At 38.2% G+C, this 14,980-nt stretch overlaps 1 protein-coding gene across 1 annotated transcript in view; it reads right to left on the bottom strand.

The window, feature by feature from the left end:
• Positions 1–14,980, bottom strand: part of CUL4A (cullin 4A) — a 43,515-nt gene that overhangs the window by 12,020 nt on the left and 16,515 nt on the right. The window contains exons 9-15 of the mRNA XM_064503717.1: positions 12,527–12,594; positions 7,901–8,019; positions 5,168–5,360; positions 3,609–3,713; positions 1,726–1,836; positions 1,305–1,390; positions 167–274 (exon numbers count right to left, since the gene is read on the bottom strand). Coding sequence (XP_064359787.1) covers positions 167–274; positions 1,305–1,390; positions 1,726–1,836; positions 3,609–3,713; positions 5,168–5,360; positions 7,901–8,019; positions 12,527–12,594 — 790 coding nt within the window. The remainder of the gene's footprint in view (positions 1–166; positions 275–1,304; positions 1,391–1,725; positions 1,837–3,608; positions 3,714–5,167; positions 5,361–7,900; positions 8,020–12,526; positions 12,595–14,980) is intronic.

Raw genomic sequence — 14,980 nt, forward strand, 5'->3', positions numbered from 1 at the left:
CATTTTCTTTTTTTCTTCTTCTTTCAACTTTGGAATCTCTAGAATGAGGTAAACCCCTTAAATATCTATCAGAAAAAAATTAATCAAAGGGCACTAGTTCACCCTATGACAGAGGTTATGATCCCACTCTCTGAAGAGCATTTAGAAGGAGAATTTAAACACTCACCTCTGAATTTAAGTGGACTTCCACAGGCGTATAAGTTGGCCAGTATCCCATAGTTAGTATATTTACTGTCAGGTCTATATTTCCTGTGTCACTTTGGTTCTGCATATACTAAAAAACAAAAGATAAAAATGATTTAAGAATTCTGTTTGCATATACATAAATTCATATATTTATTTCAAGTTAGACATTTAAATAATAGAATAATGAAAATTTTCTACAGGCCACATCCTTGGTTTGCTCTACCAAGATTTTGAATATCATGTCTATTTAATGGCCGCACACACAGTGACATTTCAAAACACAGTAAGTGGCTGGAAGTAAAAAGAACAGAACAACATGGCTTAAGATATACTAGACCGCTGTCTTCAGAAAGTATCAAGGTCAAAGGAACTTTAATCACACACAAACAAAGCAAAACAGAAACTTCTCGTCAAAGCTAAGACAAGCACTGTAAGGTCAAAAGGATGCCCTAAGACTTCCATGTCTGTTAGACAACACATTTTCTTATAATTTGGATATAGCATTAGTTAAGCTGTGCTGCACAGTCTGCAACAAAAAATTCATTACAGTATTTTGTTACAAGAACAGTTGTCCTCGGTCAGACATCTTCCTCAATATCCTATCCCCAACAGGGCCACAAAACAGGTACTCAGGATAAAATGTAACAGGACAACCACATGTACTATATTTCTCCAAGTAATCTTTCAGTCACCAACAGTTTGGAAGCTCAGGGGCCTGAGACATATGTGGTTTCTATGCATTTAATAACATTTGGGGAGTTTTTCTGGTGTGGGCCATTCACAGTGAATCAACCAGGGCAGCAATAGTTGACAAAGAAAGAAAATGGCCTTTAAAGAATGTCAGACGGACAACTAAATTACCACATAGCATTTAGACTTTAATTTACTTAAAAAGGAATCAAATAAAACTGTAGAATAAGATTATCTCTGAATAGATACACAATAAATAATATCTGTTCTATAAATAGAACTATAAATAGAACTATAAATAGAATCTGTTACTTTGATCAGAACATGCTCAAAAGTTGTTTCGTCTTATTTTAGCTTAAGGTATAACACTGATTAAGTCCATTCTTCCCCATCATGACTCAAACTTAGCACATGCAAGTTGAATGTACCTGCTTAAACTGAACCATGACATCTTTTGACAGTTCCATGTCCTTGAACATGCCCTCCAGTTTGCTGGTAAAAGCAGCGCCACATTCTGTCACACAAAGTAAAGCAAGGATCCCACAATTACAAACAAGCACAGAAAAAGCAGTAACAGTTTAACCTGAGACAGCTAGGCCAGATTTGCCAGTGTCTAGAGCACCTGCAACTAGGTACATATTTTAAGGATTCTCCTCCTACACAGGTGTTTTAAATGAACCATTCAATTCTGAAGGCCAAACCAATAGTTCCCACTGAGAACAATGAAAGCTGTGATATGCTCAGCTATTACTTAAAATCTGATTGTCACTTTTTAAAGCATGAGAAAATAAGGATTCAAATTTATAAGCCAAGAAGTAATTAAAATTGAAGACATATAAAGATGCTTACCATGTTTAAGCTTTGATAACATGGACTTCTCAGCATCTACTGACGCACTCTTCCCAACCAGCAGCCTTTTGGCCAAGTCTTTCTTATAAAATGCCTCAAACACATCTTTACCTGTATGGAAATTGAAACAAAATTAAAACACAAATTAAACCACACACTGTATCTGCACCATCACACTTCAAGCTTGCAGCAAAATCCTTTCTTGTGACATATCAATCAGCAGAACAACACTCCCTATGCAACAGCAAAGAAAAACAAATAGACAAGTAGCTCTTTTTACCTTTGAATTATTTACTTAGTTTATTTTGCAAAATTTTTACATCTTTCTTTTGTTTCTTTCCAGGAGCAAGTGCTGCCTTATATTTCCCACTGAAGCAGTTGCAAAGCACATGCAATGGTCTGGACTCCAAAACAATATTCTCCCTCCAATGTTAAATTCTCCCTCCAATGAGTTATTAAAATTAAAAAGAAAGGCTCCTATATATTAAAGAAATAACCTTCAAAAGCCTAAGATGAAGAAAAAGTGATAGAAATCATTTCACCACGTTTGCCAATTGTCTTTTGAAATACGGAAGCCATACAAGCACCCACAGATATCTTACATCAGAGCTTCCACAAATCCTTTCAATTGGTGGTACAAGGATACCAGCAAATTGTTTCACCTTTAAGAGGCAGAAATTCACTCTGTCTCACAGCAATCCTTACTCTGCCTATAATAGCCACCTCTTTGCAAACACCTTCCATGCATATGTGATATTGTCTCAGATGTTTATCTTCAGATCTCACAGAAGAGAAACTACTAGATGGTACCCATCCTCCCTGATACTCTCCATCCTTCCTTCTGATAATGTGCTGCATCATGACACTGTATCAAGCTACTATCAGCAAGTTCAATGCCCAGAAGCTGACTGCTTGTCATCTGCCCTTAAAAGGCCTCTTGCGTACTAGATATCTACAAATAAATTTGTGCTTTTAGCTCAGCACTGCAAGAAATTGTAAGAGAAAAATAGTTGGTCACAGTTTCAGACTGAAAGAAATTAATCTCTTAGCATGACAAGTTCCCAGTGATACCACATTCATTCGCTATCTCCACCCAATACTATTTGAATTTGACAAAAATCATGATGCAAGCAGAAGTATTTTTTATGATTGGCTTCTTGTCTACTTTCCCATATTTCAGATTTTGTGAGGAAAGAGCTCCACAGCCAGAACAAATTAAAACAGAATTAGATATCCCTGCATATTCCCCATTCAGCATAGGATACAAGTACCCCCTCCCTCAAAACAGCTATCACGCATCTCCAATAGACACAACCATACATTTTCCTGATATTCAACTTAAAAATATTCTCCTTACGGATTCAACTGGTTGTGCTTGCACAGGGAGGTACTTCAGGGAAGTGCATTTCAAAAGCAGTGAAACATCGCAGTAACCTTTTCTCCCAGCATTCTGAGCCCTTCTCTATCTGCATTTTCAGCCACAGTAAGAAAAGAAGAATAAGCTATTTGTTGCTAGGATTTCATGTACTTTGCACCTAGGATATACTAGCATGGGCTGGAAAGAGGAAGTTATGCTAATCTTTCTGTCTCTGTCTTTAGCGGAGAGATCATGGTTAGAGATATGGTTATGTGAAAAAACTTTCACCAACCACCTCTTATATTTTTGGTCTCCACCCACAGACTGTAAAAGGTCTCTCACTTGACATTCTCCAAAGAAAAAGTTTGTCATCCTTGTGGCATTCATTGTGCTCCTTCAAATGTAAGGCTACCTTGAATTTAAGACCATTTCTAGCAGAAAGAAAACTCTTACATTCAGAGAAATACAGTACTGCTAGCAGCAATGCAAACTTTTTTATTTGCAACTGTGAAAAGACATTCCTTACCATGAATGAATCTGAATATTATCATGATCTTGTCAAGGATTCTTTCCAGCTCTTCATCTGTTGCTTCTTTATTACCAGCTCTTAACTTTGAATCAACGTATTTTGCTACAAATAAAACAGTTTAGGAGCTTAAAGGAAGCATTCTAAAATCACCAACTCAAGCATCCCCCACTCTGAATATAACTGTATATTACAATATGGTATAAGCGCTACATTTTCTCTTTTCTGTTTTCCCATTCCTAAATTCAGTGAAATTATAGAGCCCCACTATACTACTGCCATAATGGAAAAACATCACAAAAGGAACTGACCAAGAAAAGGATGAATACAACAAAAACATTAAAATTTATGTATTAAAAGTTCCCCAGTTTTTGTGTATGTTCACTGCAAGCACATTACTTATTGATAGACAATGTTTCAGAATTGTAAAATGCATATGAATGTGTTTTATGAGAAACAGAAACAAACAACATAGACGACTGTATTTTTGTAGACCTTTACCGTGCTCCTCTAGCTCTTTGGTATGAGCATACCAAAATTTAAACAGAAGCAATGCTTTCAAGTTAGTAGCTTCAGAATGCCAGAAATAAGGTTAAGCCGTGAGTCTAAGCTGAGGATTTATTAAGCCACATTGGTATCTCTGCACAAACTTCTACTGGGGTAAGAAGAAAACAACTGCAACAGCTGAAGCATCACAATCCACAAGTGATAGCAGGCCATACCATGGCTTTAATCTACATCAGTAGGCATGGCAATTTGTCCTCCATAAAGCTGGCTTTAGAAGGAAACCACTGAGCAAGCTAAATAGGCAAAAGAACTCACAGAGGTAAAAAAAAAACAAAACAAAACAAAAACAATCCCCCTCCCCCCAAAAAACTAGGAGCAGGATCCTCTGCTGATGTAAACTGCCATAGCTTCACTGGCTGCAAGCAAAATAGAGCCAGAAGAGCTTTGGCCAGCTCAGGGCCAAATCTCAGTAACAGTATTTTTAAATAGTATGCTTTTATTAGTTTATTATTTTCCCCCTTAATGAGCATTAGTACTCTTTAGGGTACTGAAAATGATTTCTCTATTCAACCTCCTTATATCAGAAGGCTTTTCAAACTATTGTTCTCCCAACTTCAGCCCTGGGACAGATAGGCAATACTTCTTCCTTCCTTCTGAAGGACGTGCAAAATAAATATCATCTGAAGAATTCCTCTACTACTCTGATTAAAATTATTTCCAATTTTTTGCCATACCTACTCTTCCCCCCTCCACTCTCAATATTAGCAATGTTTTCTGAGCAACTATTAGCACCAGTCACAGTGTAATAAGCAGAGTGCAGGAACAGCAGAAGTTGACGTGCTCCTTCAGGACACTGCACACACACCTAACCACATGCCCAAGCTTTTGGACCCACAACACTCCCAAGTTAACTCTTGTCTAGTATCCCCAAAACAAGTCTCCTAAAAGGGAATGCATACTGCATCACTATTGCACTAGCATACTCAGCAGCATTATCTTATCATGCTTTCTACAGATTTTTGAAATATTTTACAGAAAAAATATTTGTGTACCTATCAATTCTGCAGGCTTATTTGGTCTCTTGTTGATAAATGTTTCAAAGGATTCCTTCATCAAGTTTATAAATTTTTCATTTTTCTGAAAGCACACTTCTATGATATGGTCCACTTTATCCTTAAAATCTAGTAGTTCTTGCACCATATCCTTGTCCTTTTCAGGATTAACCACTATTGTTGTCCCAAAGTTCTGTAAAACAAACACTTTTGATAATAGAATACTTTAGAGTACTACCTATCTCCCCCAACAGACACATTCACCTTTGTAAAATTCAGCATTAGAGAGAATAATTTCTTACAGAACTGTTTATCTGAATTCACGTTTTCAAAAGATGAGATGCATTGAAATTTAAAATAAAAACCCAGACAAACATTAATGGATTTCAAACATTAGTGTTTGATTTAAAGATTATATACATTTAAGACAAAAGCTAAACAAAAATGCACAGTAGACAAGACTGTATGATGTACAAGTTTACAGTTAAATACAGAACTACATGATTTATGAAAAAGAAAGTATGTGGAAAGTGCCTCAAGAACATTAAGTGTAATGGAAAACTTTACTATTTTTCTTAAATCCACTAGAGAGCTCTATCAACAGAAGCAGGTGGCTACAACTAACTGCTGCTCATCACTCCAAGATTTCTCTCTCAGTAAGGGCTACAGAACCAAAAAAAACAAAACAAAACAAAACGAACAGCTGATGTGATAAAAAACACTTTTCCCATTTGCAAGAAGAAACCACAGACTTGATTTTCTTTTCTTGTACCTATGTTTACTACCTTTAAATTAGAAATAAAATACCATTTTTCTGTTGAACCAAAACAGTCTGTAAGGAAGGATTTCAACCTATCAGACAATTTACAATGGCTTACTAACATTCATCAGTGCCTAGTTTCCCAAGGTGAGAAAGAGGAACATCTGCACAGTAACAGCAGAACAGTATTCAATCAGCATATTTTCATCAACTAAAATATGTTAGCCACAACAGTTGAACAGAGAGGGGAAAATCCCTCAGAAACCTCAGAGTTTCCACTTAAATATTTAATTATCCACTGCAATCTTTCACTGAGATGGTTCTCAAGACACTTTTTTCAGAGTGAATCAAGACAAGGTTGCCAAATGTTTTTATACTCAGCACCTGTATCTTATACTTAGACAGTACAAATTCCCCTTCATTAACAGAGTATCTGGATATCTCTCAGTCTCTATCATTTATGTTCATAAATCACCAAAAATTCCCCCCATTTTGCAAATGGCAAGCTGAGATACAGAAAGCTAGATGACATGTCTGAAATCATAAAAAGGTGGCTACAGTAGAGCACAGACCATCACCACAGTACTCTGGCTCTGTTTATATGCTTTTTCTTAAATTTTAGCTTGTGTGCCAGTGTAAGTTCTCAAAGTCTCACTTTAGCGTGTTCTGGCATAAAGAATGTTGGAAAGGAGAGGATTTCCTGACACTACAGAATATGCTTTCTAGCTTCCTGAACACATATTAAAAAGTTTCTTAAAAATAAAGCCATAAAGGGTCTGATTCTGAGAGGCATAAGGCATGATGAGCCAACCTAATAGTTTGCTGCTGCTGAAAGGTGAGATCCAGTCTCCCTTCCCACAGCTTTCTACCTGCCCTGAACTCCTGCTTCTCTCCTTGGACCAGCAAAAGCATCCTTCTGCAAACCTCCTTAACTCACTAACCTGGCAGAAAACTGACCTTGCCCAGGTACTGAGTTAAAGCAGACCAGAAGAGAGTCTATGGAGTGGCAGGCAGCACAGGGATTGTGATCTGGGAGCAAGGAAGGAGAAAGACCTTCTCTTTTCCACCATGGCAAGCTGTCCAATTGGCTCAGCTGGCTACAGACCCACAGATTGCATATGGGGACACTAAACGACATTGCTGAGCAAATTCCATCTTGGTGGTAGTGCAGAGGAGACTATTCCCCACTCCCACGTGCTGCACATTCCAGATGTGGGCGCACAGGAAAGCCACATCTAGAAAGAACTGATGTTGCACACTTAGCCCTGAAGGCAGATATACCAAAGGACAATTCAGGAAAGAATTACCACATCAGGAATTATCAACACAGGGGAGAAATATCTTGTGTGAAGCTTCATTGCCTTCATCTTACGAGAGCACTTGTGTGAATTCTCTGGGGCAGCATACTACATGCATATTATGCCTAGCAAAACAAGCCAGAAGTCTCTCAAAAACTACTTTGGTAATGGATTATTTTCATGAGGAACACTCCTTTTGAAATAGCTTAAACATTCATCTTATCAACTGTACTGCTGTAAATCAGTTACATACAGCACTGCAAAGCTGCAGTAGAACAGCAGTACTCTGAGGTTCCACTGGTTTTGCAGATATGTAACTAGTTGACTGTATTTGTACCAAAATGCAACACATACTACAATCCAGCATACTCTAAATACATGTGCATGCAGCTCTATTTAAAAACAAAGCAAACCAAAATAACTTCTAGCATACTTTTCAAACATGAAGGGAATACAATTTCAAAGTAGCAATTTAAAATCAAAACTTAAGTGTTGCAATGTCTTGTCAAGTGAGTTTTACTGAGGGGGGAAAAAAAGCATTAACAACTTCCCCCATATTTGTTTAAAACAGATTTTTGATGCATACAGCTGAGCAACGTATTGCTCCTGTGTTTGACAAAATAAATATACGCCAACAGCATATATTTTGACAGTAGTAAGAGATCTTCAAAATACCTTGATGTATTCACTCCAGTGCTGCAAAAGGATCTGCTGCCCACCTTTTACCCTGCTGAACAGCTGGTATGTCTGAGTCAAATCTGATACTCTGTTTTCATCGAGCAGGTTATCAAGCCCTAAAAGAGTAAAATTAGAAGAAAAAGCAAATTTTAATATAGTTGCATAAATACAATTAGAAATAATTAGAAAACCAAAAATCTCTACAAAACACACAAAAAGACAAGACCCTCTAATAATTATGCTTTTTAAGACTAAAAATTCCACAAAGCAAGTGTTATGCTCACAGTTAACATATCCCCGTATTCAAAATTGCTGAAATAATTTATGGTACAATATTTCAAACAGCAAAACTGCTTCAACTGAAGTACCTTACCAACAAACTGCTCAGTGTAAGCCTTTTGCAGAATGTTTATCAACAACACCTAATTTTAAGGGTACAGTTTTTTTCACAAGATCTCATAGAACCCCTAAAGAAGATCAGAAATCAGTAAGCTAAGTAAACTGCCCCAAATTTCAAGTAGGGAAGGATACATACTGTGCAAGATTTTCTCTGTGAAGCATGGTGAGCCATGTTTTGGGATTACAGATGTACTATGAATAGTCCACACTTTTACTGATGTAATAGCACATGATTACCAATTCCTTCCAGCCAGCTTTTGCCTTTGTCATCCTATATGAAAATAGGTCTTGGACTAATGAATGGAAAAGCAAAGCTTAAGGCAAAATCTGAAGCATACCACAGCTACCTACATATTTTTATATTTGAGAATATGATGAATTTAGTCCCAGTGTAATCAGAGATGCTGATCTTACGTTGGTGGCAGAGACTTCACTAACATTGCAGGATAACAAAGGTTTACAGCAGTTTAAAATGCAGAAAGCTTGATTTTATACAAGTCAACAATTCACATCGGTGTAGCTGACGCTGTTCGACTGCTCTACTTCATACACAAAATATATTTCATCAATTCCAAATTTTAAATGGTACTAGATTACAAATGGTTTTCAATCACTGCTGAATTAGCTCATTTTCTAATTTATTCTTCAGACTAACAGTATTTTCCACTATGTGTTGTAACTTATTTACATTTGCGGAAGAGCAACCAATGTTCAAGAATGGTATCAGGTAAACTGTTGCACTCACTCAGATATTAGTACAATAGATATACTCTAAAATTATATAAAACGACAGATTACAAGGTCTTGAATAGATGTGACTGATGTTCTTTTGGCACTGAACAGTGGATTAAGCAATGTCCATGCCATTGCATCCAAGCATTACCTCCTACTTATTTAATAGATCAACCTGCCCTTTACTTTTACTCAGTAAAGCAAGAATACCTTTCAGCTTGCAGTCTCTCTTCCATAATGATCAGGTAAGGCAAATGCAGTTAAATAGAATAACTGCATTGTTACAGCCTAGTTGATAAAGTTTAACCTTGCTTCTTCCTCTGGCATATTTGTTTCAATTGCACAATTTATATTTTGTCAGAGTTGTCAGATGAAAAAAACCAAAGGAAAGTCCTCTGACACGAGGCATCATACAAGTTCCAGAAAGCAGTACTATAGTGCTGGGAAAATTTTATTACTCACACAGAAAAAACCCAGTATCTAGTCACTGGCAGTTGTAGTAATACAAGAAGAAAAGTTTCTCATACATACCCTGCATTTGTAAGCTTTTTTTTTTTTTCCTCCTTTATCAAACTGACTACATCACATGCCTTCTCCTAAGGAACAAAACCTATAAAAGGCAGTGTCGTCTTCTACTTGCACTGAACACTAGGATGTTATAAACTGATTACAGTGTGCCCTGGATCAAATGAATGCAAAAAGTTACGTAAGTTAAGTAACGTTAGACTTGCTTAATTTTTAAGTGCAGACACAGAATGTGAAAGCTGATCCAAAAATATTAAAAGTTTTAAATGTAGTAACTATAAAAATGCACAACTTTCTCCACATTTACATGGACAGCGAATATATGTTGTAAACCAAGAAAGAGTTCAGATTAAAACAAGAACACATATATTTGCTGCTTAAGCCAAAAGATAAACAAATGTGCCATCGCAAAAATTACTTTAAAATAACACTCGAACAGAAGAGCATGCAAAATTGACATATATCAACAAGAAAATTAATTATCCTTACCCTCCACTTATGATAAGTTTAAGAGTATCCAGGATGGAGTGACCACGCTTATTTTTGTAAATTTATTAAAAACAGTAAAACAGCCTACTCCCCAAGTAGTTCAAAGAAAAATATGTTTATCTTTGAGAAGGGGACACAGAAGAAGTGAAAGGGATGTGTATAGCAGCCTCAAAATATCAACAAACATGAACATGATGAGGCTTGAAGATACCAGAACACCAGGGGTGCAATTTTCATGGGACAGCCTTAGCCAACCAACTGTTCATCTGCCAACATGATAAAAAAGTCAGCAAGATTTGAGGATTATAAGGTAGAAATAACCAGAAAGGGGTGGGAGAGAGACATCTGTTTTGCAGCAATAAAGGAAAAAAAGATGTAAGGATAATTTGCTAGATCTAACATCTGAATGGTGGCTAATGCAAGAAAAGGAAAATATCACTTAGATTAAAGTATTTAAAAATCAGGAAATATTGGCCAAACCCAGAAACTCAGTAAAAAGAGAAACGTTATAAGTCAAGAGGAACAAAGAAATGGAGATTTGGAGGCACTGATGTCCGAATAAGGACTTCCTAAGAAGCCTACTTCAAATCAGAAATTGCCATATAGAAGGCAAAATACAGACAAAAGCATATGAAGTGCATTGCCTTGGCATGTTTTCAGTTCCAGTAACTCATGATTCTTCAGTTATATGATCACAAGACCATATGAAGCTATCGCAGTTTTGCTGTGTGATTTGCGTGAAGAAGCTATGACATATGGCTCTCATTTGGAAGTTTATACAGTTCTAGGGAATTAGCAGTCCTAGTTTTAATTCCTAAGACCACTGCTGGGAATCAAAGGAAACTTAGAGGACTTAGCAACCTTTTCAAATCTGAAATTACATTTCATATATTTGTTCCCCCATACATAATCTACTTGTTATGGTGGTTTTAATAGTTTTGTTGAAATGCCAACCTCCCTGCTCAAGCAGGGTCACCTCGAGCTTGTTGCATAGGATCATGCCCAAATGGCTTCTGAATATCTCCAAGGATGGAGACTCCACAGCCCCTCTGGGCAACCTGGGCCAGTGCTCTGTACCCTCACAGTAAAGAAGTTTTTCCTCATGTTCAAAGGGAACTTCCTGTGTTCCAGTTTCTGACCGTTGCCTCTCGTCCTGTCTCTGTGCACCACTGAAAAGAGTCTGTCCCCATCCTCTTTACCTCCTCCCTTCAGATACTTAAACACATTGATAAGATCCCCCTCAGCCTTCTCTTCTCCATGCTGAACAGGCCCAGCTCTCTCAGCCTTTCCTCGTAGGAGAGATGCTCCACTCTCTTCATCCTCTTAGTGGACCTTTGCTGGACACGCTCCAGTAGCTCCATGTCTCTCTTGTACTGGGGAGCCCACAACTGGACACAGTACTGCAGATGTGGCCTCGGCAGGGCTGAGTAGAGGGAGAGGATCACCTCCCTCCACCTGCTGGCAGTGCTCTTCCTAGTGCAGCCCAGGATACCATTGGCCTTCTTGGCCACAAGAGCTCATTGCTGGCTCGCGGTCAACTTCCTGTCCACCAGGACTCCCAGGTCCTTCTCTGCAGAGCTGCTTTCCAGCAGGTCAGACCCCAGCCTGTAGAGTGCATGGGGTTATTCCTCCCCTCCGCAGGTGCAGGTCCCTGCACTTGCCTTTGTTGAACTTCATGAGGTTCCTCTCTGCCGAACTCTCCAGCCTGTCCAGGTCTCTCTGAAAGGCAGCACAGCCCTCTGGTGCAGCAGCCACTGCTCCCAGTTTTGTATCATCAGCAAACTTGCTGAGGAGGCACTCTGTCCCTTCCTCCAGGTCACTGATGAATAAGTTGCACAAGACTGGACTCAGTATTGACCTCTGAGGGACACCACTAGCTACAGGCCTCCAACTAGAATTTGCACCACTGATCACAACCCTCTGAGCTCTGCCATTTAGCCAGTTCTCAATCCACCTCACTGCCTGCTCATCTAGCCTGCAATTCCTGAGCTTGCCTATGAGGATGTTATGGGACACAATGTCGAAAGCCTTCCTGAAGTCAATGCAGACAACATCCGCTCCTCTGCCCTCATCTACCCAGGCACTCATTCCATCACAGAAGGCTATCAGATTGGTTAAGCATGATTTCCCCTCTGTGAATCCATGCTGACTACTCCTGATCACCTTCTTATCCTCCATGTGCTTAGAGATGACATCCAGGATGAGCTGCCCCACCACCTTTCCAAGGATGGAGGTGAGGCTGACTGGCCTGCGGTTGCCTGGGTCCTCCTCCTTGCCCTTTTTGAAGACTGGAGTGACATTTGCTTTCTTCCGGTGCTCAGGCACCTATCCTGATCTCCATGACCTTTCAAAGATGATTGAGAATGGCCTAGCAATGACATCAGCCAGCTCCCTCAGCACTCCTGGGTACATCCCATCAGGGCCCATAGACTTATGGATCTTTTATTTATCATAGATTACATTAACTTAAAAAAATACCTTTTTGCAAAATAGCTGATAAGTGTTCTCCTAGTAGTTGCTTCTCCACACAGGCAATCAGTGGTTTCCTAAATACATAAGGCAAGAAAAGTATATTAGAAGTACCAGAGTATAAGCAAATTGCCACCCATCGCAGCATACTTATTAATAACTTACATTATTATATGAAAAAAACAGCAATTTTCTACTTAAAGCAGATGCTACTAATTAAGACAAAAATATCATGTCATATAAGTCAAGAAAGAAAACAATAAACCATATATGTAATTAAAAAAATTAAGTTTTGAACATTAAAAAGCAATTTCTTATCCAGCAGAAGAGAGAAGCTTAGCTATCAAAAACCTGTACAAAAAATTGTCTCAAAAAAGTTGATTTGACTTTTTTCTGGAAAAATACTAAACCCAAGCATTTGAATGTCAAAACAACACAACACACACTTGTGATCCTCAAAACTCAAACTTTCGTGCAATTGTATTATACAGCTACGTAAGTAAAAACTGAACTAGAACCACAAGTCACCTCAAATTCAGAAACATTTTTTCTCCTTAATTTCACTATTACTGAAATATTTTGATGTATTCACTTTAGACCGGACCAAGAAAGAACGGCAAGTTTTCCTTCATGTCTTTTACGGCGTAGTAGAATAAAGAAATGCCTAAAGTGCAAAAGATAACTAACCTCAACATCTAAACTTTTATTATTGTTTACCATATGACAAAAGAGAAAGTCAAAAGGAACTGACTGATCACTTTCCCTTCCAACACAAGGCCTGGTGTCATCAATAAAGGTATCAGGAGCCACGCTTAAAATAAAGGAAGTGATTTATCATACAGCGGCTAGTACAGTGGTTGAGCTCCTTGCCAAGGATGTCATAGGTAGAAAAGTTTTTGTGGATCCCAGGGGAGAAGGCACAAGTATTTGAAAGAGATTCTCTAGGTAATATCAAACAGGAAAATCGCATCAGGTTCAGAAAATCGTCTGAGCTGAAAACAGGCAGAAGCTAGAGGAGTATCAGGGGATGGCATCACATATACTTTCTCTATTCTTACTTTCCCTGCGTGGTCATAAGTCAATAGGAAACATCAGTAAGACAGACTCTTGGTCTGAACACATATGGCCATTATGTTCACTTTCATGTTCCCTGAAACTTCCAACTACTGCCATCTACAGCTGCTCTCTCCAACAGTAGAAGGATTCAAGGTTGAGTAAAATAATCCCCTTTGCCCTAGAAGACATATTGTACCTACAGAGGAAGTATAGATTATTGGTCTGCTTGAGACTGAGAGGCAGTGCACTATTTCCTGGCAAGCAGAGAGAGAGAATGAGTATTCGTCTCAACTGCTAGCTGACAAGTGAGCCTAAATGTACCTTCTGTACAGCACAAAGTATTCACCTATTGAGCTGACCTGGAGACACGCTTATTCTGACTGGTCAGCAGCCCAGCAAGAGGCGTGTACTGATGGGCTGAGTAAATCATTCCACGGGCTGCAGCAACACACACTCCATGTGTTGTACCAGTCTGGTTTGAAGATTTGAATGGTGTTCCCATGATGGTTCCATCTCAAGTTCAAAACCTAGTAACTAAATCTAGCATCCTTACTGCTCTCTTCACACATACACAGAGAGGTAGCATGACCTAGGGACAATTCAAGGGCCACAACTTTAGGAGTTGCTTTTTCTTAATCCAAAGGAAGGAAACCAGTGCAAAGCCTTCTAAAAGTAGATTTTTAAGCCTTTGACTAAGGACTACATTCAAAGCAAGGACCCACTGTATATCTAGACACACTGGAAATATTAAATCAACTTATTTTTTATTTAAACAGTGAATAAATATATATATGCTTTAACTTTATGCATGGAAATAGTTCTATATATTTTAATGGGATTGATTTTGCCTGAAGTAGCTAGCTACCCTGCAAGTGGCATTTACAGAAACAAGATTCATATTAAAATATGCACCAACACCTATATGTGTTAGTGTTATATATATACTATTATACCTCTGAAGAAATTAGTAAGTTAAAAAGAAGATTTTTATTTTAGCATTATCCTTTTAACACTCAATGAAATGCCAACACGTCACCAAAAAAACTGGGAAAAAACCCATGTTATTCTAAGCTAATTCTAATTGGTTATGCTCTTAAATAAAAAGATATAGCAGCAACTTCCTGCAGGTCAAATTAAGTATGGATTTATAGCCTGTCAGTGACACCTCTACTTCCTGAATGCACATTCTTATGCCAGCATAAAACACAAACTAGTTTACACCTCAGTGAAAGAAAGAACAAGCTACCTTGCACAATACCTGGGCAGTAGCTGCAGCAAAGCCGATCTACTGTAAATCCACATCCTGGCCTACCCATAAATACCATTGCTGTTCTCTATCCTATGTCAATATTTAACTTCTTTTTTTGCCTAATGACACTTCCCTTCCTTCAAGTGGTTTGTGGTTAA

The sequence above is a fragment of the Dromaius novaehollandiae genome, chromosome 1 (genome assembly GCF_036370855.1).
Source record: "Dromaius novaehollandiae isolate bDroNov1 chromosome 1, bDroNov1.hap1, whole genome shotgun sequence".
Classification (NCBI taxonomy): Eukaryota; Metazoa; Chordata; class Aves; order Casuariiformes; family Dromaiidae; genus Dromaius; species Dromaius novaehollandiae.